The sequence below is a fragment of the Cyanistes caeruleus genome, chromosome 33, assembly GCF_971803275.1.
Source record: "Cyanistes caeruleus chromosome 33, bCyaCae1.hap1.1, whole genome shotgun sequence".
NCBI lineage: Eukaryota > Metazoa > Chordata > Aves > Passeriformes > Paridae > Cyanistes > Cyanistes caeruleus.
The window spans coordinates 1,281,009-1,305,403 of record NC_141734.1 but is presented as its reverse complement, the minus strand read 5'-3'; the positions used below and the strand labels follow the sequence as shown (position 1 = coordinate 1,305,403).

Below are 24,395 nucleotides of genomic sequence, written 5' to 3'. Positions count from 1 at the left end.
GGGAATTTTGGGGGAAAAATGGGAATTTTGGGGGTGAAAAATGGGAATTTTGGGAGGTAAAATTGGAATTTTTGGGGGAAAAATGGGAATTTTGGGGGAAAAATGGGAATTTTGGGGGAAAAATGGGAATTTTGGGGGGAAAAATGGGAATTTTGGGGGAAAAATGGGGATTTGGGGGAAAAAATGGGAATTTTGGGGGAGAAAATGGGAATTTTGGGGGAAAAATGGGGATTTGGGGAAAGGGAAGTGAAAATTTATGGGGAAAAATGGGAATTTTTTGAAGAAAAATGTGAATTTTTATGGGAAAATGGGAATTTTTATGGGGAAAAATGGAGGTTTTAGATGGAAAAATGAGGATTTGGGGGAAAAAAATGGGAATTTTGGGGGGAAAATGGGAATTTTGGGGGGGAAAAATGGGAATTGGGGGGGAAAAATGGGAATTTTTGGGGGGAAAATGGGGATTTTGGGGGGAAAATGGAAGTTTTAGGAGAAAAAATGGAGATTTTAGGTGGAAAAATGAGGATTTGGGGGAAAAAAATGGGAATTTGGGGGAAAATGGGAATTTTGGGTGGGAAAATGGGGATTTTGGGGGGAAAATGGGGATTTTTGGGGGGAAAAATGGGAATTTTGGGAGGTAAAATTGGAATTTTTGGGGAAAAATTGGGAATTTGGGGGAAAATTGGGAAATTTTTAGGGAAAAATGGGGATTTTGGGGTGAAAATGGGAATTTTGGGGGGGAAAATGGGAATTTTGGGGGGAAAATTGGGAATTTGGGGGTGGTAAATTGGGGATTTGGGGGAAATTGGGGATTTTGGGGGAAAATTGGGAAATTTTTAGGGAAAAATGGGAAATTTTTGGGGAAAATTGGGAATTTTTTTGGGAAAAATGGGAATTTTTTAGGGAAAAATGGGAATTTTGGGGGGAAAATGGGGAATTTGGGGTCTCAAAGGATCAGGAAATAAATTTTGGGATTAAAAAATCTTGGGAATTTGGGAAATTTGGGGATTTTGGGTTTTTTTTTACCTTTTCCAGCAGCGCTTTCACTTCCCACTCCTGGCGCTGCCGGCGGCTGCGGAACGGATTCGACTCCAAAGCGTCCAAATTCGGCTCCCCCGCCCCTAAAATTCGGGAATTTTGGGAATTCCAGGCAATTTTGGGGATTTGGAGGTCGGGGAAGTGAAAAACCCCCCGGGAATTGAGGAAATTCCAGCGGGAATCGCGTCGGATTCGAGGGAATCGTCAAAAAATTGGGATAAAATTGATTAAAAATGAAGTTTTTTTAAGGAGTTTTTGGGGTTTTTAGGGATTCTTGGAGTTTTTGGGAATTTTTAGGTGGGATCAGGGTGTTGGTGGATTCTGGATTCTTCGAAATCTGCTGAAAATGGCCCAAAAATGCTTTAAAATTCCAAAAAAAAATCCCAAAAAAATTCCAAAAAAATTCCCCAAAATTAAAAAAAACTCAAAAAAATTCCCAGAATTCCCAAAATTCCCAAAGTTCCCAGAATTCCCACCTGGAATCAGGATGCTGCTGAATCCCAGGTTCCCAAAATCCCCAAAAATCTCCTGAAAAATGCCCCAAAAATGCTTTAAAATTCCCCCAAAAAATCCTAAAAAATTCCTAAAAATTCCAAAAAAATTCCCAAAAATTCCCAAAAATTCCCAGAATGCCCAAAATTCCTGGAATTCCCAGAATTCCCACCTGGCACGAGGATGTTGGTGAATTCCAGGTTCCCAAAATTCCCAAAAATCTCCTGAAAATGCCCCAAAATTGCTTTAAAATTCCCCAAAAAATCCCAAAAAAATTCCAAAAAAATTCCCAAAAATTCCCAAAAATTCCCAGAATTCCCGGAATTCCCGGGATTCCCACCTGGCATCAGGATGCTGCTGAATCCCTGCCCGTGGCCACCTCCCAAACACCCCAAAACCGCCCTAAAATCCAAAAATAATCGAAAAAAAATCGAAAAAAATCCCAAAAAAATTCCCAAAAAATCCCAAAAAAATTCCCAAAAAATTCCCAAAATTCCCAGAATTCCCAGAATTCCCGGGATTCCCACCTGGCACCAGGATGCTGGTGAATCCCTGCCCGTGGCCACCTCCAAAACCGCTTTAAAATTCCCCAAAAAATTGAAAAAAAATCGAAAAAAATTCCAAAAAAATTCCAAAAAAATCCCAAAAAATTCCCAAAAATTCCCAAGAATTCCCCAAAATTCCCAGAATTCCCAGAATTCCCAGAATTCCCACCTGGCACCAGGATGCTGGTGAATCCCTGCCCGTGGCCACCTCCCAAACACCCCAAAACTGCCCAAAAATTCCCAAAAAAATCGAAAAAAAATCGAAAAAAAATCGAAAAAAAATCGAAAAAAAATCGAAAAAAAATCGAAAAAAAATCGAAAAAAAATCAAAAAAAATTCCCAAAAATTCCCAGAATTCCCAGAATTCCCGGAATTCCCGGGATTCCCACCTGGCACCAGGATGCTGCTGAATCCCTGCCCGTGGCCACCTCCCAAACACCCCAAAACCGCCCTAAAATTCCCCAAAAAATCGAAAAAAAATCGAAAAAAAATAAAAAAAAATTCCAAAAAAAATCCGAAAAATTCCCAAAAATTCCCAGAATTCCCAGAATTCCCACCTGGCACCAGGATGCTGGTGAATCCCTGCCCGTGGCCACCTCCCAAACACCCCAAAACCGCCCTAAAATCAAAAAAAAATCCAAAAAAAATCCAAAAAAAACAAAAAAAAAATCCAAAAAAATCCTAAAAAAATCCCAAAAAATTCCCAAAAATTCCCAAAAATTCCCCAAAATTCCCAGGATTCCCAGAATTCCCGGGATTCCCACCTGGCACCAGGATGCTGCTGAATCCCAACTCATGTCCACCTCCCAAACCGCTTTAAAATTCCCCAAAAAATCGAAAAAAATCGAAAAAAAATCGAAAAAAAATCGAAAAAAAAAAAAAAAAAATCCAAAAAAATTCCAAAAAATTCCTAAAAATTCCAAAAAAATCCCAAAAATTCCCAAAAATTCCCAAAATCCCAGGAATTCCCACCTGGCACCAGGATGCTGCTGAATCCCTGCCCGTGGCCACCTCCCAAACCGCTTTAAAATCCCCAAAAAATTGAAAAAAAATCGAAAAAAAATCGAAAAAAATTCCAAAAAATTCCCAAAAAATTCCCAAAAATTCCCCAAATTCCCGGAATTCCCGGGATTCCCACCTGGCACCAGGATGCTGGTGAATCCCTGCCCGTGGCCGGCGCCCAGGACGTCCTGGAAGGGGCAGAATCGCAGCCCCTGGAGGGAATTTGGGGTTCGGTGCTGCAGGAACGGCCTCGGGGGGGACCCGGAATCCGGGAGGGAATAAACCTGGGAGGGGAAAAAACGGGATTGGGGGGAAAAATCGGGAATTCTGGGGGGGAAAATGGGAATTTTGGGGGTGAAAATGGGGATTTTGGGGGAAAAATGGGGAATTTTGGGGGCAAATCCTGGGATTTGGGGGGAAAAATTGGGATTTTTTAAGGAAAAATGGGATTTTTTTGGGAAAAATTGGAATTTTAGGAGGGAAAAAATGGGGATTTTGGGGGGAAATGGGAATTTTGGGGGGGAGAAATGGGAATTCTGGGGGGGAAATGGGAATTTGGGGGAGAAAATCTGGGAATTTTTAGGGGAAAAATGGGAATTTTGGGGGGAAATTGGGGATTTCAGAGGGAGAAATGGGAATTTTGGGGGGAAAAATGGGAATTTTGGGGGGAAAAATTGGGATTTTTAGGGAAAAATGAGAATTTTGGGGGTGAAAATGGGGAATTTTGGGGGGAAAATGGGAATTTTGGGGGGAAAAATGGGATTTGGGGGGGAAAATTGGGGATTTGGGGGGAAAAATGGGAATTTTGGGGGGGAAAATGGGAAATTTGGGGGGAAAATTGGGAATTTTGGGGGGAAATCCTGGGATTTGGGGGGAAAAATTGGGATTTTTTAAGGAAAAATGGGATTTTTTTTGGAAAAATTGGAATTTTAGGAGGGAAAAAATGGGGATTTTGGGGGAAAATCTGGGAATTTTGGGGGGGAGAAATGGGAATTCTGGGGGGGAAATGGGAATTTGGGGGAGAAAATCTGGGAATTTTTAGGGGAAAAATGGGAATTCTGGGGGGAAATTGGGGATTTGAGAGGGAGAAATGGGAATTTAGGGGGGAAAAATGGGAATTTTGGGGGGGGAAATTGGGGATTTGGGGGGAAAAATGGGAATTTGAGAGGGAGAAATGGGGATTTTTGGGGGAAAAATGGGAATTTTGGGGGGAAAATGGGGATTGGGGGGGAAAAATGGGAATTTTGGGGGGAAAAATGGGAATTTTGGGGGGAAAAATGGGATTTTAGAAAGGAAAAATGGGAATTTTTTGGGGAAAAATGGGAATTTGGGAAAGAGAAATGGGAATTTTGGGGGAGAAAATGGGAATTTTGGGGGAAAATGGGAATTTGGGGGGAGAAATGGGAATTTTTGGGGAAAAATGGGAATTTTTTGGTGTTTTTTGTGTTCTGGGTGTGTTTTTGGGTGGATTTGGGTGTTTTTTGGGTGTTTTTGAGGGGTTTTTTTGTGTTCTGGGTGTGTTTTTGGGTGAATTTTGGTGTTTTTTGGGTGTTTTTTGGGTGTTTTTAGTGGGTTTTTTTGGTGTTTTTCGTGTTCTGGGTGTGTTTTTGGGTGGATTTTGGTGGTTTTTGGGTCTATTTTGGTGTTTTTTTGATGTTTTTTTGCGTTCTGGGTGTGTTTTTGGGTGGATTTTGCTGTTTTTTGGCTGTCTTTGAGGATTTTTTTAGGTTTTTTCGTGTTCTGGGTGTGTTTTTGGGTGGATTTTGGTGGGTTTTTGGTTTATTTTGGTGGTTTTTGGGTGTTTTTAGGGGTTTTTTTTAGGTTTTTTTGTGTTCTGGGTGCGTTTTTGGGTGGATTTGGGTGGTTTTTGGGTGTTTTTTTGGTGTTTTTCGTGTTCTGGGTGTGTTTTTGGGTGGATTTGGGTGGTTTTTGGGTGTTTTTGAGGGGTTTTTTTGTGTTCTGGGTATGTTTTTGGGTGGATTTTGGTGTTTTTTAGGTATTTTGGTGGGGTTTTTTTGGTATTTTTCGTGTTCTGGGTGCGTTTTTGGGTGGATTTCGGTATTTTTTGGGTGTTTTTGAGGGTTTTTTTTGTGTTCTGGGCGCGTTTTTGGGTGAATTTTGGTGTTTTTTGGGTGTTTTTTTGGTGTTTTTGAGGATTTATTTAGGTTTTTTTGTGTTCTGGGTGCGTTTTTGGGTGGATTTTGGTGTTTTTTGGGTCTCTGACCTGCAGCAGGTCCCCGCAGGCGCTGGCCAGGAGCCCCCTCTGGCTGAATTCCAGGTGTGCAGCCCCCGTTGGGACCCCCCATTCCCGCAGGACCCCGAAATTCCGCAGGTCAAAAATCCGGATCTTCCGGTCCAAACCCGACGTGGCCATCAGGCTGCGTGGGGGGGAACAAATTCCTGCTGGATTCCAGGGAAAACCAGCAAAATCCAGGGAAATCCCAGAAAAATCCAACCAAAATCCAGCAAAATCCAGCAAAATCCGCCCAAATTCCAGCAAAATCCACCCCAAATCCAGGGAAATCCCACCCAAATCCAACCAAATTCCAACAAAATCCAACCCAAATCCAGGGAAATCCCACCCAAATTCACCAAAATCCAGGGAAATCCAACCCAAATCCACCCAAATTCCTGCTGGATTCCAGGGAAAACCAGCAAAATCCAGGGAAATCCAACCCAAATCCAACCAAATTCCAACAAAATCCGCCCCAAATCCAGAAAAATCCAACCCAAATCCAGCAAAATCCAACCCAAATCCAACCGAAATCCACCCAAATCCAACCAAATGCCTGCAAAATCCACCCAAATTCCTGCTGGATTCCAGGGAAAACCAGCGAAATCCAGGGAAATCCCAGAAAAATCCACCCAAATTCCAGCAAAATCCAACCAAATCCAACCAAATTCCAGCAAAATCCACCCAAAATCCAGGGAAATCCCACCCAAATCCAACCAAATTCCAACAAAATCCAACCCAAATCCAGGGAAATCCCACCCAAATTCAGCAAAATCCAGGGAAATCCAACCCAAATCCACCCAAATTCCTGCTGGATTCCAGGGAAAACCAGCAAAATCCAGGGAAATCCAACCCAAATCCCACCAAATCCACCCAAATTCCAGCAAAATCCAACCCAAATCCAGGGAAATCCAACCCAAATCCAGGGAAATCCAACCCAAATCCAACCGAAATCCACCCAAATCCAACCAAATGCCTGCAAAATCCACCCAAATTCCTGCTGGATTCCAGGGAAAACCAGCAAAATCCAGGGAAATCCAGGGAAATCCAACCCAAATCCCACCTAAATCCACCCAAATCCACCCAAATCCAGCAAAATCCGCCCAAATTCCTGCTGGATTCCAGGGAAAACCAGCAAAATCCAGGGAAATCCAACCCAAATCCACCCAAATTCCTGCTGGATTCCAGGGAAAACCAGGGAAATCCAGGGAAATCCCAGAAAATTCCAACCAAATTCCAGCAAAATCCAGCAAAATCCAACCAAATTCCAGCAAAATCCAACCCAAATTCACCAAAATCCAGGGAAATCCAACCCAAATCCAACCAAATTCCACCCAAATCCACCCAAATCCAGCAAAATCCGCCCAAATTCCAGCAACATCCACCCCAAATCCAGGGAAATCCCACCCAAATCCAACCAAATTCCAACAAAATCCAACCCAAATCCACCAAAATCCACCCAAATCCAGGGAAATCCAACCCAAATCCACCCAAATCCGCCCAAATTCCAGCAAAATCCAACCCAAATCCAGGAAAATCCAGGGAAATCCAACCCAAATCCAACCAAATTCCAGCAAAATCTGCCCAAATTCCAGCAAAATCCAACCCAAATTCACCCAAATCCACCCAAATTCCACCCAAATCCAACCAAATTCCAGCAAAATCCAGCAAAATCCCACCCAAATCCAACAAAATCCACCCAAATTCCAGGGAAATCCAACCCAAATCCAGCAAAATCCAAGAAAATCCCACCCAAATCCAACCAAATTCCACCCAAATTCCAGCAAAATCCGCCCAAATTCCAGCAAAATCCAACCCAAATCCAGGAAAATCCAACCCAAAGTCACCAAAATCCACCCAAATTCCAGAATTCCCCCAGAATTCCCAGAAATCCCCTGGAAATCTCCCAGAATTCCCAGAAATCCCCCCAAAATCCCCCGTAATTCCCGGAAATCCCCCCAAAAATCTCCCAGAATTCCCAAAAATCCCCCAGAATTCCCGGAAATCCCCCCAAAATCCCAGAATTTCCCCGGAATTCCCCAAATTTCCCCAGAATTCCCCGGAATTTCCCTGGAATTCCCCAAATTCCCCGGAATTCCCCAAATTTCCCAGGAATTCCCCCAGAAATCCCCCAGAATTCCCGGAAATCCCCCCAAAATCCCAAAATTTTCCCGGAATTCCCCAAATTTCCCCGAAATTTCCCCAGAATTCCCCGAATTTCCCCGGAATTCCCCCAAATTTCCCCAGATTTCCCCCAGAAATCTCCCAGAATTCCCAAAAATCCCCCAGAATTCCCAGAAATCCCCTGGAATTCCCCGAATTTCCCAGGAATTCCCCAAATTTCCCCGGAATTCCCCAAATTTCCCCGGAATTCCCCGCATTTCCCAGAATTCCCCTGGAATTCCCCGAATTTCCCCAGAATTCCCCCAGAAATCTCCCAGAATTCCCCAAATTTCCCAGGAATTCCCCAAATTTCCCGTGAATTCCCAGAATTTCCCCGGAATTCCCCCAGAATTCCCCCAGAATTCCCGGAAATCCCCCCAAAATCTCAGAATTTCCCCGGAATTCCCCAAATTTCCCCAGAATTCCCAGAAATCCCCTGGAATTTCCCGAATTTCCCGGGAATTCCCCAAATTTCCCCGGAATTCCCCAAATTTCCCCAGAATTCCCCAAATTTCCCAGGAATTCCCCGGAATTTCCCCGGAATTCCCAGAAATCCCCCAGAATTCCCAGAAATCCCCCAGAATTCCCGGAAATCCCCCCAAAATCCCAGAATTTCCCCGGAATTCCCCAAATTTCCCCCAAATTTCCCGGGAATTCCCCCAAATTTCCCCGGAATTCCCTCAGAATTCCCGGAAATCCCCCCAAAATCCCAGAATTTCCCCGAATTCCCCCAAATTTCCCCAGAATTCCCAGAATTTCCCCCAGAATTCCCAGAAATCCCCTGGAATTCCCCGAATTTCCCGGGAATTCCCCAAATTTCCCCAGAATTCCCAGAAATCCCCCCAAAATCCCAGAAATCCCCCGGAATTCCCCAAATTTCCCCAGAATTCCCCAAATTTCCCCAGAATTCCCCCAGAAATCCCCCAGAATTCCCGGAAATCCCCCCAAAGTCCCAGAATTTCCCCGGAATTCCCCAAATTTCCCCAGAATTCCCCGAATTTCCCCTGGAATTCCCCGAATTTCCCGGGAATTCCCCCAAAAATCCCCCAGAATTCCCAGAAACCCCCTGGAATTCCCAGAAATCCCAAAAAAATCTCCCAGAATTCCTGGAAATCCCCCCAGAAATCCCCCAGAATTCCCAGAAATCCCCCCAAAATCCCAGAAATCCCCCGGAATTCCCCAAATTTCCCCAAAATTCCCGGGAATTCCCCAAATTTCCCCAGAATTCCCAGAAATCCCCCCAGATATCTCCCAGAATTCCCAAAAATCCCCCCAAAATCCCAGAATTTCCCCAGAATTCCCCAAATTTCCCCGGAATTTCCCCTGGAATTCCCCGAATTTCCCCGGATTTCCCCGGGAATTCCCCAAATTTCCCAGGAATTCCCCCAGAATTCCTGGAAATCCCCCCAAAATCCCAGAATTTCCCCGGAATTCCCCAAAATTTCCCCGGAATTCCCCAAAATTTCCCCGGAATTCCCTGAAATTTCCCGGGAATTCCCCAAATTTCCCCAGAATTCCCCAGAATTTCCCCAGAATTTCCCCGAATTTCCCCTGGAATTCCCCGAATTTCCCCAAAATTTCCCCGGAATTCCCCCAAATTTCCCCGGATTTCCCAGGAATTCCCCCAAATTTCCCAGAATTCCCCCGAATTTCCCAGATTTCCCAGGAATTCCCCGAATTTCCTGGAATTCCCGGGGTTTGGCACCTTCCCGCGGCGTCGACGGCGAGGCCGCGCACGGCTCCGCGATGGGCCAGGAGCCGAACCACGGGCTCAGAAACGCTGGGAGTCCACAGGGAAACGCTTCCTGGAGGGGAAAATCCGGGAATTCCCGAGCAGAATTCCCAAAAAAAATCTCAAGGTCTCAAAATATTTCATCAGATCCCTAAAAAAATTCAGGAAATCCTGAAAAAATCCCAAAAAAATTGCAAAAAAATCCACAGAAATTCCCCAAAAATTGAAAAAAAAATGGCAAAAATATCCCCAAAAAATCCCCCCCAAAAATCCCCCAAAAAACCCAAAAAATTCCCAAAAAATCCCCAAAAAATCCCCCAAAAAATCCCCAAAAAATCCCCCCAAAAAATCCCCAAAAAATCCTCAAAAAATCCCAAAAAATCCCCAAAAAATCCTCAAAAAATCCCCAAAAAATCCCCAAAAAATCCTCAAAAAATCCCAAAAAATCCTCAAAAAATTCTCAAAAAATCCCCTAAAAAATCCCCAAAAAATCCCCCAAAAATCCCCCCCCAAAATCCCCCAAAATTAAAAAAAAATCCCAAAAATATCCCAAAAATCCCCCCCCAAAATGCCCAAAAAAATTCCCAAAATATCCCAAAAATATCCCAAAAAAATAAATAAAAGAATTCCCTCCAAATTACCAAATAATCCTGATAAAAACACAAAAATCCCACCCAAAAAACACCAAAATTCTCAAAAAAAACCCCCCAAAATCCCCAAAAATCCCCCCAAAAATTTCCCAAAATAAAAAAAAAATCCCAAAAAATCCCCCCAAAAAAATCCTCAAAAAATCCCAAAAATCCTCAAAAAAATCCTCAAATAAATTCCCCAAAATTCCCCAAAAAATCCCTAAAAATCCCCAAAAAATCCCAAAAATCCCCAAAAAATCCCAAAAAATTCCCCAAAAATCCCCCAAAAATCCCCAAAAATTCCCCAAAAAATCCCTAAAAATCCTCAAAAAAACCCAAAAAATCCCCAAAAAATCCCAAAAAATCCCCAAAAAAATCCCCAAAAAATCCCCAAAAAATCCTCAAAAAATCCCAAAAAAATCCCAAAAAATCCTCAAAAAATCCCAAAAAATCCCCAAAAAATCCCGAAAAAATCTCCAAAAATCCCCAAAAAATCCCCAAAAAAATCCAGGGAAAAATCTCAAAAAATCCCAAAAAAATCCCAAAAAAATCCCCCAAAATCCTAAAAATCCTCAAAAAAATCCTCCAAAAAATTCCCCAAAATTGCCCAAAAAATCCCCAAAAAATCCCCAAAAAATGCCCAAAAATCCCCAAAAAATTTCAAAAAAATCCAAAAAAAATCCTAAAAAATCCCAAAAAATCTCCCCAAAAATCCCCAAAAAATCCCCAAAAAATCCCCCAAAAATCCCAAAGAAACCCCAAAAAATCCAAAAAAAATACCCAAAAAAATCCCCGCAAAAATCTCTAAAAATTCTAAAAAAATCCCTAAAAATCCCAAAAAAAATCCCAAAAAAATCCCCAAAAATCCCCAAAAAATCCCAAAAAATTCCCCAAAAAATCCCAAAAAATTCCCCAAAAATCCCCAAAAAATCCCCAAAAATTCCCCAAAAAATCCCTAAAAATTCCCCAAAAAATCCTCAAAAAATCCCAAAAAATCCCCAAAAAATCCCAAAAAATCCCCAAAAAAATCCCAAAAACATCCCCAAAAAATCCTCAAAACATCCCCAAAAAAATCCCCAAAAAATCCCCAAAAAATCCCAAAAAATCCCAAAAAAATCCCGAAAAAATCTCCAAAAATCCCAAAAAAAATCCTAAAAAATGCCCAAAAAATCCCAAAAAAATCCCCCAAAAAATCCCTAAAAAATCCCTAAAAATTCCAAAAAAATCCCAAAAAATCCCCCAAAAAATCCCAAAAAATCCCCAAAAAAATCCCCAAAAATCCCCAAAAAATCCCAAAAAATCCCAAAAAAATCCCAAAAAATCCCCAAAAAATCCTAAAAATCCTCAAAAAAATCCTCCAAAAAATTCCCCAAAATTGCCCAAAAAATCCCCAAAAAAGCCCCAAAAAATGCCCAAAAATACCCAAAAAATGACCAAAAATCCCCAAAAAATCCCCAAAAAATTCCCAAAAAAATCCCAAAAAATCCCAAAAAATCCCAAAAAAATCCCAAAAAAATTCCCCAAAATCCCCCAATCCCTCAGGAATTTTTTGTGAATTTTTTGGGAATTCTGGGCCGTCTCACCGTTGGCGTGGCCCAGGTGGATGACGCCGCTGGCCGGGTTCTGGGCCATGGCCCCAAATCCCAAAAAATCCCCAAAAAATCCCCAAAAAATCCAAAAAAAATCCCCAAAAATCCTCAAAAAAATTCCCAAAAAATCCCCCAAAAATCCCCAAAAATCCCTAAAAAATCCTCAAAAATCCCAAAAAAATCCCAAAAAAAATCCCAAAAAAATCCCAAAAAATCCCAAAAAATCCCCAAAAAGTCCCCAAAAAATCCCCCAAAAAATCCCTAAAAATTCCCCAAAAAATCCCAAAAAATCACCAAAAAATCCAAAAAAAATACCCAAAAAAATCCCCGCAAAAATCCCTAAAAATTCTAAAAAAATCCCTAAAAATTCTAAAAAAATTCTAAAAAAATCCCAAAAAATTCCCAAAAAAATCCCCAAAAATTCCCCAAAATCCCCCCAATCCCTCAGGAATTTTTTGGGAATTTTTTGGGAATTTTTTGGGAATTTTTTGGGAATTCTGGGCCGTCTCACCGTTGGCGTGGCCCAGGTGGATGACGCCGCTGGCCGGGTTCTGGGCCATGGCGCCGGCGCGGCCGTTGCGGGTCCGGAGCGCGGCCACTTCCCGACCCACGGAGATGTCCAGGAAATGCAGGAGCCCCAGCTCGCTCTGCAGGGGGGAAAAAGGGGAAAAGTCGGGAAAAAAGTCGGGAAAAGTCGGGAAAAGGGGAGAAAAATTTGGGAAAAGGGGAAAAAAATGGGGGAAAGGGGAGAAAAATGGGGGAAAATGGGGAAAAATGGGGAAAAATGGGGAAAAAATGGGGGAAAAATGGGGGAAAATGGGGAAAAATGGGGAAAAATGGGGAAAAGTTGGGAAAAAAGTTGGGAAAAGTTGGGAAAAGGGGAGAAAAATTTGGGAAAAGGGGAGAAAAATGGGGGAAAAAGGGGGAAAAATGGGGGAAAATGGGGGAAAATGGGGAAAAATGGGGGAAAATGGGGAAAAATGGGGAAAAATGGGGGAAAATGGGGGAAAAATGGGGAAAAGTCGGGAAAAAAGTCAGGAAAAGGAAGGGAAAAGTTGGGAAAAGGGGAGAAAAATTTGGGAAAATGGGGGAAAATGGGGGAAAATGGGGAAAAATGGGGGAAAAATGAGGAAAAATGGGGGAAAAATGGGGGAAAATGGGGAAAAGTCAGGAAAAAAGTCAGGAAAAGGAAGGGAAAAGTTGGGAAAAGGGGAGAAAAATTTGGGAAAAGGGGAGAAAAATGGGGGAAAATGGGGGAAAATGGGGAAAAAATGGGGGAAAATGGGGGAAAAATGGGGGAAAATGGGGGAAAAATGGGGAAAAGTCGGGAAAAAAGTCGGGAAAAGGAAGGGAAAAGTTGGGAAAAGGGGAGAAAAATTTGGGAAAATGGGGGAAAATGGGGAAAAAATGGGGGGAAATGGGGAAAAATGGGGGAAAAAGTCAGGAAAAGGAAGGGAAAAGTTGGGAAAAGGGGAGAAAAATTTGGGAAAAGGGGAAAAAATGGGGGAAAAGGGGAGAAAAATAGGGGAAAATGGGGAAAAAATGGGGGGAAAATGGGGAAAAATGGGGGAAAAGTCTGGAAAAATGGGGGAAAATGGGGAAAAGTAGGGAAAAGGGGGAGAAAAATTTGGGAAAAGGGGAGGAAAATGGGGAAAAATGGGGGAAAATGGGGGAAAAATGGGGAAAAAAAGAGGGAAAAATGGGGGAAAATGGGGAAAAATGGGGAAAAGTTGGGGAAAGGGGGAGAAAAATTTGGGAAAGTGGGAGGAAAAGGGGGAAAAACTTGGGAAAAGGGGTAAAAAACGGGGAAAATGGGGAAAAATGGGGAAAAATTTGGGAAAAGGGGAGGAAAAAGTGGGGGAAAAGGGGAAAAAAACTTTGGGAAAGGGTGAAAAAAACAGGGAAAAGGGGAGAAAAATGGGGGAAAATGGGGAAAAAGGGGAAAAAATGGGGAAAAAATGGGGAAAAAATGAAAAACATGGGGAAAAATGGGGAAGAAATTGGGGAAAATGGGGAAAAGTTGGGGAAAGGAGGAGAAAAATTTGGGAAAAGGGGACAAAAGTTTGGGAAAGGGTGAAAAAAACAGGGAAAAGGGGAGAAAAATGGGGGAAAAAGGGGGAAAAATGGGGGAAAATGGGGAAAAATGGGGAAAAATGGGGGAAAAGTTGGGGAAAAGTTGGGAAAAGGGGGAAAAAACTCTGGAAAATGGGGAAAAATGGGGAGAAAATGGGGGGAAAGGGGGAAAAACTTGGGAAAAGGGTGAAAAAAACGGGGAAAAGGGGAGAAAAATTCGGGAAAAGGGGAGAAAAATGGGGGAAAATGGGGGAAAATGGGGAAAAAAGGGGGAAAAATGGGGAAAAATGGGGGAAAAGTTGGGAAAAGAGGCAGAAAAATTTGGGAAAATGGGAGGAAATGGGGGAAAACTTGGGAAAAGGGGGAAAAAGTTGGGAAAAGGGTGAAAAAAACGGGGAAAAGGGGAGAAAAATGGGGAAAAATGGGGAAAAATGGGGGAAAAAAAGGGGGGGAAGGGGGAAAAAAGTCTGGAAAATGGGGGAAAAGGGGAAAAAATTTGGGAAAATGGAGAAAACTTGGAAAAAGGGGGGAAAAATTTGGGAAAAGGGGGAAAAAGAAGGGAAAAGTTGGGAAAAAAGGGAAAAGTTGGGAGAAGTCGGGAAAAGGGGGGAAAATGAGGGAAAAGGGGGGGAAAAATCTGGAAAAGGGGAAAAAAGTTGGGAAAAGGGGAAAAAGTTGGGAAAAGGGGGTAAAAAAACTCAGGAAAAGGGGGAAAAAACATGGGAAAAGTCGGGAAAAGGCAAAAAAAAAGGTGAAAAATCCCCCAAATTTGGTTAAAAATGGGGAAAATCCTCCAGGAATGGTAAAAAAGGGACAAAAATGGCCAAAAATGATCAAAACCCTCCCAAAATCCACCCAAAAAACGTCAAAAAAATGGTGAAAAATCCCCAAAATTTGGTTCAAAATGGGTGAAAATCCTCCAGCAATGGTAAAAAAGGGACAAAAATGGTCAAAATCCACCTGAAATCCACCCAAAAAAAGGCAAAAAAATGGAGAAAAATCCCTGAGATTTGGTTAAAAATGGGGAAAATGGACCAGGAGTGGTAAAAAAGGGACAAAAATGGCCAAAATTTATCAAAACCCACCCAAAAAACGTCCAAAAAATGGTGAAAAATCCCCCAAATTTGGTTAAAAATGGGTGAAAATCCTCCAGGAATGGTAAAAAATGGCCAAAAATGATCAAAATTAACCCAAAATCCACCCAAAAAATGGTGAAAAATCCCCCAAATTTGGTAAAAAATGGCCAAAAATGATCAAAATCCACCCAAAATCCACCCAAGAAACTTCAAAAAAATGGAGAAAAATCCCCCAAATTTGGTTAAAAATGGGGGAAAATCCTCCAGCAAAGGTAAAAAAGGGACAAAAATGGCCAAAAATGATCAAAATCCACCCAAAATCCACCCAAAAAAAGGCAAAAAAAAGGTGAAAAATCCCCGAAATTTGGTTCAAAATGGGGAAAATGGACCAGGAGTGGTAAAAAAGGGACAAAAATGGCCAAAATTTATCAAAACCCACCCAAAAAACGGCAAAAAAATGGAGAAAAATCCCCCAAATTTGGTAAAAAATGGCCAAAAATGATCAAAATCCACCCAAAATCCACCCAAAAAAAGGTGAAAAAATGGTGAAAAATCCCCCAAATTTGGTTAAAAATGGGGAAAATCCTCCAGGAATGGTAAAAAATGGCCAAAAATGATCAAAATCCACCCAAAATCCACCCAAAAAACGTCGAAAAAAAGGAGAAAAATCCCACAAATTTGGTAAAAAATGGCCAAAAATGATCAAAATCCTCCCAAAAATGGTGAAAAAAGGGACAAAAATCCCCCAAATTTGGTAAAAAATGGCCAAAAATGATCAAAACCCACCCAAAATCCACCCAAAAAACGTCGAAAAAAATGTGAAAAATCCCTGAAATTTGGTTAAAAATGGGGAAAATCCTCCAGGAATGGTAAAAAAGGGACAAAAATGGCCAAAAATGATCAAAATTAACCTAAAATCCACCAAAAAAAGACAAAAAAATGGTCAAAAATCACTGAAATTTGGTTAAAAATGGGTGAAAATCCTCCAGCAATGGTAAAAAAGGGACAAAAATGATCAAAACCCACCCAAAAATGATGAAAAATGGTGAAAAATCACTCAAATTTGGTTAAAAACGGCTCAAAATGGGGGAAAATGGACCAGGAATGGTAAAAAAGGGACAAAAATTATCAAAATCCACCCAAAACCCACCCGAAAAACGTCAAAAAAATGGTGAAAAATCCCCCAAATTTGGTAAAAAATGGCCAAAAATGATCAAAACCCACCCAAAATCCACCCAAAAAAAGGCAAAAAAATGGAGAAAAATCCCCCAAATTTGGTTCAAAACGGGTGAAAATCTGAAAATCCCGGGAATTCCGTGGGAATTTGGGATCTGGGGGGCGGCACTGACCACGGCAGAGAGCAGGAAATGGTAGGGGAGGAATTCCAGGCGCAGAATTCCCCGGAAATCGCGGAGCACGTGGAGCTCCAGGCCTTGGCTGTCGTAGACGTGGAGGCAGCGGCGCTGGGCCACGGCCAGGAGGGACTCGGAGTGCAGCCAGCTGGGGGGGAAACGGGAATTGGGGGGAAAAATGGGGATTTTGGGGGGGAAAATGGGGATTTTGGGGGGGAAAATGGGGATTTTGGGGGGGAAAATGGGGATTTGGGGGGGAAAATGGGAATTTTGGGGGCAATTTGGGGGGGAAAATGGGGATTTGGGGGGGAAAATGGGAAATTTGGGGGGAAAATGGGGATTTTGGGGGAATTTGGGGGAAAAAATGGGAATTTGGGGGGGAAAATCCGGGAAATTTGGGGGGAATTTGGGGAAAAAATGGGGATTTTGGGAGAATTTGGGGGAAAAAATGGGAATTTTGGGAGAATTTGGGGGAAAAAATGGGGATTTTGGGAGAAAAAATGGGGATTTTGGGGGGAAAATTGGGAATTTTGGGGGGAATTTGGGGGAAAAAATGGGGATTTTGGGGGGGAAAATGGGGGTTTTGGGGGGGAATTTGGGGGAAAAATGGGGATTTTGGGGGGAATTTGGGGATATTGGGGGGGAAAATGGGGATTTTGGGGGGAATTTGGGGGAAAAATGGGGATTTTGGAGAGGAAAATGGGAATTTTGGGCGGGAATTTGGGGATATTGGGGGGAAAAATGGGGATTTGGGGGGGAAAAAATGGGGATTTTGGAGAGGAAAATGGGGATTTTGGGGGAAAATGGGGATTTGGGGGGAAAAATGGGAATTTGGGGGGAATTTGGAGAAAAAATGGGGATTTTGGGAGAATTTGGGAGAAAAAATGGGAATTTTGGGAGAATTTGGGGGAAAAATGGGAATTTTGGGGGAAAAATGGGAATTTTGGGAGAAAAAATGGGGATTTTGGGGGAATTTGGGGGAAAAAATGGGAATTTTGGAGGGGAAAAGGGGAATTTGGGGGGGAAATGGGGATTTGGGGGGGAAAATGGGGAATTTGGGGAAAAAAACGGGAATTTTGGGGGGAAAAATGAGGATTTTGGGGGAAAAAATGGGGATTTTGGGGGGGAAAATGGGGATTTGGGGGAAAATCCGGGAAATTTGGGGATTTGGGGGGAAAAATGGGGATTTGGGGGGGAATTTGGAGATAAAATGGGGATTTTGGGGGAAAAAATGGGAATTTTGGAGAGGAAAATGGGAATTTTGGGGGGGAAAATGGGGATTTTGGGGGGAATTTGGGGGAAAAATGGGAATTTTGGGGGAAAAAATGGGGATTTTGGGGGGAAAAATGGGGATTTTGGAGAGGAAAATGGGAATTTTGGGGGGAATTTGGGGGGAAAAAATAGGGATTTTGGGGGAAATTTGGGGGAAAAAATGGGGAATTTCGGGGAAAAAATGGGGATTTGGGGGGGAAAAATGGGGATTTTGGGGAGAAAATGGGAATTTTGGGGGGGAAAACGGGGATTTTGGGGGGAAAAATGGGAATTTGGGGGGGAAAATGGGGATTTTGGGGGGGAAAAGGGGAATTTGGGGGGGAAAAATGGGGATTTGGGGGGAATTTGGGGAAAAAATGGGGATTTTGGGAGAAAAAATGGGGATTTTGGGGGGAAAAATGGGGATTTTGGGGGGAAAAATGGGGATTTTGGGGGGAATTTGGGGGGAAAAAATGGGGAATTTCGGGGAAAAAATGGGGATTTGGGGGGGAAAAATGGGGATTTTGGGGGAATTTGGGGGAAAAATGGGGATTTTGGGGAGAAAATGGGGATTTGGGGGGAAAATGGGAATTTGGGGGGGAAAATGGGAATTTTGGGAGAAAAAATTGGGATTTTGGGGGGAATTTGGGGGGAAAAACGGGAATTTGGGGGGAATTTTGGAGAAAAAATGGGGATTTTGGGGGAAATTTGGGGGAAAAATGGGGATTTTGGGGGAAAAAATGGGGATTTTGGGGGGGAAAACGGGAATTTTGGGGGGAATTTGGGGGAAAAAATGGGGATTTTGGGGGGGAAAATGGGGATTTGGGGGAAAATCCGGGAAATTTGGGGATTTGGGGGGAAAAAATGGGGATTTGGGGGGGAATTTTGGGGAAAAAATGGGGAATTTCGGGGAAAAAATGGGGATTTGGCGGGGGAAAATGGGAATTTTGGGGGGAAAATGGGAATTTTGGGGAAAAATCCAGGAATTTTGGGGGGGAAAATGAGGATTTTGGGAGAAAAAACGGGAATTTTGGGGGGGAAAATGGGGATTTTGGGGTAAAAATGGGGATTTTGGAGGAAAAATGGGAATTTGGGGGGAAAAATGGGAATTTGGGGGGAATTTGGGGATTTTGGGGGAAAAATGGGGAATTTTGGGGGGGAATTTGGGGATTTTGGGGGGAAAACGGGGATTTTGGGGGGGAAAACGGGGATTTGGGGGAAAATCCGGGAAATTTGGGGATTTGGGGGGAAAAAATAGGGATTTTGGGGGGAATTTTGGAGAAAAAATGGGGATTTTTGGGGGGAAAATGGGAATTTTGGGGGGAAAAAATGGGGATTTTGGGGGGGAAAACCAGGAATTTTGGGGGGAAAACGGGAATTTGGGGGGAATTTTGGAGAAAAAATGGGGATTTGGGGGGGGAAAATGGGAATTTTGGGGGTAAAATGGGGATTTGGAGGGGAATTTGGGGGAAAAAATGGGAATTTTGGAGAGGAAAATGGGAATTTTGGGGGGAAAACAGGGATTTTGGGGGAAAAATGGGGATTTTGGGGAGAATTTGGGGTAAAAATGGGGAATTTTGGGGGAAAAAATGGGGATTTTGGAGAGGAAAATGGGAATTTTGGGGGGGAAAATGGGAATTTGGGGGGAAAATTGGGGATTTTGGGGGAATTTGGGGGAAAAAATGGGGATTTTGGGAGAAAAAATGGGAATTTTGGGGGGAAAAACGGGAATTTGGGGGGGAAAATGGGGATTTGGGAGGAAAAATGGGAATTTGGGGAGGAATAAACAGTGGGTTGGAGAGAAAAAAGCGAATTTTAGGACCAAAAATGGACCCAGTGCTCTCCCAGTCCATCCCAGTTTGTCCCAGTCCCCTCCCAGTGTCCCCAACCCCCTCCCAGTCCATCCCAGTCCATCCCAGTGCTCCCAGTCCATCCCAGTCCATCCCAGTCCCTCCCAGTTCCCTCCCAGTTTGTCCCAGTTCCCTCCCAGTCCATCCCAGTCCCTCCCAGTCCCTCCCAGTCCATCCCAGTGTCCCCAACCCCCTCCCAGTCCATTCCCAGTCCATTCCCAGTCCCTATTCCAGTCCCTCCCAGTCCCTCCCAGTCCCTATCCCAGTCCATCCCAGTGCTCCCAGTTCCCACTGCAGGTCTCTCAGGCTCTCCCCAGTCCCCCCCAGTCCCTCCCAGTCCCCTCCCAGTGTTCCCAGTCCATTCCCAGTCCCCCCCAGTTCTCTCCCAGTCCCTCCCAGTCCATCCCAGTCCCTCCCAGTCCCTCCCAGTCCCCCCCAGTCCCTCCCAGTCCCTCCCAGTGCTCCCAGTTCCCACCGCAGGTCTCTCAGGCTCTCCCCAGTCCCCCCCAGTCCCTCCCAGTCCCCCCCAGTTCCCTCCCAGTCCATTCCCAGTCCCTCCCAGTCCCTATCCCAGTCCCTCCCAGTCCCTCCCAGTCCCTCCCAGTGCTCCCAGTTCCCACCGCAGGTCTCTCAGGCTCTCCCCAGTCCCCCCCAGTCCCTCCCAGTCCCTCCCAGTCCCCCCCAGTCCATCCCAGTCCATCCCAGTCCCTCCCAGTCCCTCCCAGTCCCTCCCAGTGCTCCCAGTTCCCACCGCAGGTCTCTCAGGCTCTCCCCGACGCTGAACTCGCTCAGGAGGCGCCGCTGGGCCCAGTCCAGGGCGGCCACGTGACCCCGGAGACCTCCCAGTAACAGCTGCCTGCGGGAATGGGCAAACTGGGATGGACTGGGAGGGACTGGGAGGGACTGGGAGGGACTGGGATGGACTGGGAGGGACTGGGATGGACTGGGAGGGACTGGGATGGACTGGGATGGACTGGGAGGGAACTGGGAGGGACTGGGGGGAACTGGGACAAACTGGGAGGGACTGGGAGGGACTGGGAGGGACTGGGGGGGACTGGGAACACTGGGATGGACTGGGATGGACTGGGAGGGACTGGGATGGAGCTGGGATGGACTGGGAGGGACTGGGAGGGAACTGGGAGGGACTGGGGAGCACTGGGAGGGAACTGGGAGGGACTGGGAATGGACTGGGAACACTGGGAGGAACTGGGAGGGACTGGGAGGGACTGGAATGGACTGGGAGGGACTGGGATGGACTGGGAGGGACTGGGATGGACTGGGATGGACTGGGATGGACTGGGATGGACTGGGAGCACTGGGAGGGACTGGGATGGACTGGGAGGGACTGGGATGGACTGGGATGGACTGGGGGGGAACTGGGATGGACTGGGAGGGACTGGGAGGGACTGGGGAGCACTGGGAGGGACTGGGAGGGACTGGGATGGACTGGGAGGGAACTGGGAGGGACTGGGATGGACTGGGAGGGACTGGGATGGACTGGGAGGGACTGGGATGGACTGGGAGGGACTGGGATGGACTGGGATGGACTGGGAGGGACTGGGAGGGACTGGGATGGACTGGGAGGGACTGGGATGGACTGGGAGGGACTGGGAGGGACTGGGAGGGACTGGGGGGAACTGGGACAAACTGGGATGGACTGGGATGGACTGGGATGAACTGGGAGGGACTGGGATGGACTGGGGGGGAACTGATCCATACTGGTCTACACCAGTCCGTACTGGTTTATACTGGTCCATACTGGTCTACACCACTGGGTACTGGTCCATACTGGTTTTTACTGGTCCATACTGGTCTACACCACCGGGTACTGGTCCATACTGGTCCATACTGGTCCATACTGCTTTACACCACTGGGTACTGGTCTATATTGGTTTATACTGGTTTATACTGGTTCATACTGGTTTACACCACTAGGTATTGGTCCATACTGGTCTATACTGGTTCATACTGGTCCATACTGGTCCATACTGCTTTACACCACTGGGTACTGGTCCATACTGGTCTATACTGGTCCATACTGGTCTATACTGGTCCATACTAATCCATACTGGTTTATACTGGTCCGTACTGGTCCGTACTGGTCCATACTGGTCTATACTGGTCCATACTGGTCCATACTGGTCCGTACTGGTCCGTACTGGTCCATACTGATCCATACTGGTCTATACTAGTCTATACTGGTCCATACTGGTCTATACTGGTCCATACTGGTCCATACTGATCCATACTGGTCTATACTAGTCTATACTGGTCCATACTGGTCTATACTGGTCCATACTGGTCCATACTGATCCATACTGGTCTATACTAGTCTATACTGGTCCATACTGGTCCATACTGGTCCATACTGGTCCGTACTGGTGCTCACCTGCCGGTGCGGGCGTAGTCCAGCCTGTAGGGCCCGAACTGCTCCAGGCGCAGCTCAAAGTGCTGGGGGGGGAGGGGCACCAAAAAATGGGAATTCTCAGCCCCAAATTCCCCAAAATTCCCCAAAATTCCCCAAAATTCCCCAAAATTCCCAAATTCCCCTCCCCCACTGCCAGGCCTCCCCCCCAAATTCCCATTTTTCCCCCCAAAATTCCCATTTCTCCCCACAAAATTCCCATTTTCCCCCCAAAATTCCCATTTTTCCCCAAAAAATTCCCATTTTTTTCTTCAAAATTCCCTTTTTTCCACCCAAAATTCAATTTTTTGCTTCGAAATTCCCTTTTTTCCCCCCAAAATTCCCATTTTTTCCCCTAAATTCACAATTTTTCCACCAAATTCCCATTTTTTCCCCCCCAAATTCCCATTTTTTTTCCCCAAATCCTCATTTTTCCACCTAAAACCTCCATTTCTCCCCCCAAAATTCCCAATTTTCCCCCCAAAATTCCCATTTCTCCCCCAAAAATTCCCATTTTCCCCCCCAAAACTCCATCTTTTTCCCCAAAATTCCCATTTTTCCACCTAAAATCTCCATTTTTTCTCCTAAAACCTCCATTTTTTTCCCCAAAATTCCCATTTTTCCCCCCAAATCCCCAATTTTTTCCCCCAAAATTCCCATTTCTCCTCCCAAATCCTCATTTTTCCACCTAAAATCTCCAATTTTTCTCCTAAAACCTCCATTTTTCTCCCCAAAATTCCCATTTTCTCCCCCAAAATTACCATTTTTCCCCCAAAATCCCCATTTTTCCCCCCAAAATCCCCATTTCCCCCCAAAATTCCCAATTTTCCCCCCAAAATTCCCATTTCTCCCCCAAAATTCCCATTTTTTCCCCAAAATTCCCATTTTCCCCCCAAAATTCCCATTTTTCCCCCCAAATCCCCATTTTTTCCCCCCAAAATTCCCATTTTTTCCCCCCGAAATTCCCATTTTTCCACCTAAAATCTCCATTTTTTCTCCTAAAACCTCCATTTTCCCTCCCAAAATTCCCATTTTTCCCCCCAAAATCCCCATTTCCCCCCCAAAATCCCCATTTTTCCCCCAAAATCCCCATTTTCCCCCCCAAATTCCCATTTTTCCCCCCAAAATCCCCAATTTTCCCCCCAAAATTCCCATTTTTCCCCCAAAACTCCCATTTCCCCCCCCAAAATTCCTATTTTTCCCCCAAAATTCCCATTTTTCCCCCCAAAATCCCCAATTTTTTCCCCCAAAATTCCCATTTCTCCTCCCAAATCCTCATTTTTCCACCAAAAATCTCCATTTTTTCTCCTAAAACCTCCATTTCTTCCCCCAAAATTCCCATTTTCTCCCCAAAATTCCCATTTTCCCCAAAATTCCCATTTTCCCCCCCAAATTCCCATTTTCCCCCCAAAATCCCCATTTTCCCCCCAAAATCCCCAATTTTCCCCAAAATTCCCATTTTCCCCCCCCAAAATTCCCATTTTTCCCCAAAATCCCCATTTTTCCCCCCCAAAATTCCCATTTTTCCCCAAAATTCCCATTTTTCCCCAAAATTCCCATTTTTCCCCCCCAAATTCCCATTTTTCCCCCCAAAATTTCTCATTTTCCACCAAAAATTCCCGTTTTTCCCCCCAAAATTCCCGTTTTTCCCCCCAAAATTCCCATTTTTCCACCTAAAACCTCCATTTTTTCTCCTAAAACCTCCATTTTTCTCCCCAAAATCCCCATTTTCCCCACCAAAATTCCCGTTTTTCCCCCCAAATCCCCAATTTTCCCCAAAATTCCCATTTTTCCCCAAAATCCCCATTTTCCCCACCAAAATTCCCGTTTTTCCCCCCAAATCCCCATTTCTCCCCCAAAATTCCCATTTTTCCCCCCCAAAACTCCCATTTTTCCCCCCGAAATTCCCATTTTTCCACCTAAAATCTCCAATTTTTCTCCTAAAACCTCCATTTTTCTCCCCAAAATTCCCATTTTCCCCCCAAAATTCCCGTTTTTCCCCCCAAAATCCCCATTTTCCCCCCAAAATTCCCATTTTCCCCCCAAAATTCCCATTTTTCCCCCCAAAATCCCCATTTTTCCCCCCAAATCCCCATTTTTCCCCAAAATCCCCATTTTCCCCCCCAAAATTCCCATTTTCCCCCCCAAAATTCCCATTTTTTTCCCCCAAAACCCCCATTTTTTCCCCCAAAACCCCCATTTTTCCCCCCAAAATCCCCATTTTTTCCCCAAAATTCCCATTTCCCCCCCAAATTCCCATTTTCCCCCCCAAATTCCCATTTTTTTCCCCAAAATTCCCATTTTTCCCCCCCAAAACTCCCATTTTTCCCCCCGAAATTCCCATTTTTCCACCTAAAATCTCCAATTTTTCTCCTAAAACCTCCATTTTTCTCCCCAAAATCCCCATTTTCCCCCCCAAATTCCCATTTTTCCCCCCCAAAATCCCCATTTTCCCCCCAAAATCCCCATTTTTTTCCCCAAAATCCCCATTTTTTCCCCCCAAAATCCCCAATTTTCTCCCCAAAATTCCCGTTTTTCCCCCCAAATCCCCAATTTTCCCCAAAATTCCCATTTTTCCCCAAAATCCCCATTTTCCCCACCAAAATTCCCGTTTTTCCCCCCAAATCCCCATTTCTCCCCCAAAATTCCCATTTTTCCCCCCCAAAACTCCCATTTTTCCCCCCGAAATTCCCATTTTTCCACCTAAAATCTCCAATTTTTCTCCTAAAACCTCCATTTTTCTCCCCAAAATTCCCATTTTCCCCCCAAAATTCCCGTTTTTCCCCCCAAAATCCCCATTTTCCCCCCAAAATTCCCATTTTCCCCCCAAAATTCCCATTTTTCCCCCCAAAATCCCCATTTTTCCCCCCAAATCCCCATTTTTCCCCAAAATCCCCATTTTCCCCCCCAAAATTCCCATTTTCCCCCCCAAAATTCCCATTTTTTTCCCCCAAAACCCCCATTTTTTC

General features: G+C 44.5%; 1 protein-coding gene across 1 annotated transcript in view; it reads right to left on the bottom strand.

Annotated features, from left to right (window-relative positions):
• Positions 1 to 24,395, bottom strand: part of WDR46 (WD repeat domain 46) — a 33,614-nt gene that overhangs the window by 5,274 nt on the left and 3,945 nt on the right. Inside the window, exons 5-12 of the mRNA XM_086870707.1 lie at positions 21,412 to 21,473; positions 19,774 to 19,878; positions 15,919 to 16,069; positions 11,932 to 12,067; positions 9,176 to 9,275; positions 5,299 to 5,452; positions 3,211 to 3,358; positions 1,024 to 1,118 (exon numbers count right to left, since the gene is read on the bottom strand). Of these exons, the coding sequence (XP_086726833.1) occupies positions 1,024 to 1,118; positions 3,211 to 3,358; positions 5,299 to 5,452; positions 9,176 to 9,275; positions 11,932 to 12,067; positions 15,919 to 16,069; positions 19,774 to 19,878; positions 21,412 to 21,473 (951 nt within the window). The remainder of the gene's footprint in view (positions 1 to 1,023; positions 1,119 to 3,210; positions 3,359 to 5,298; positions 5,453 to 9,175; positions 9,276 to 11,931; positions 12,068 to 15,918; positions 16,070 to 19,773; positions 19,879 to 21,411; positions 21,474 to 24,395) is intronic.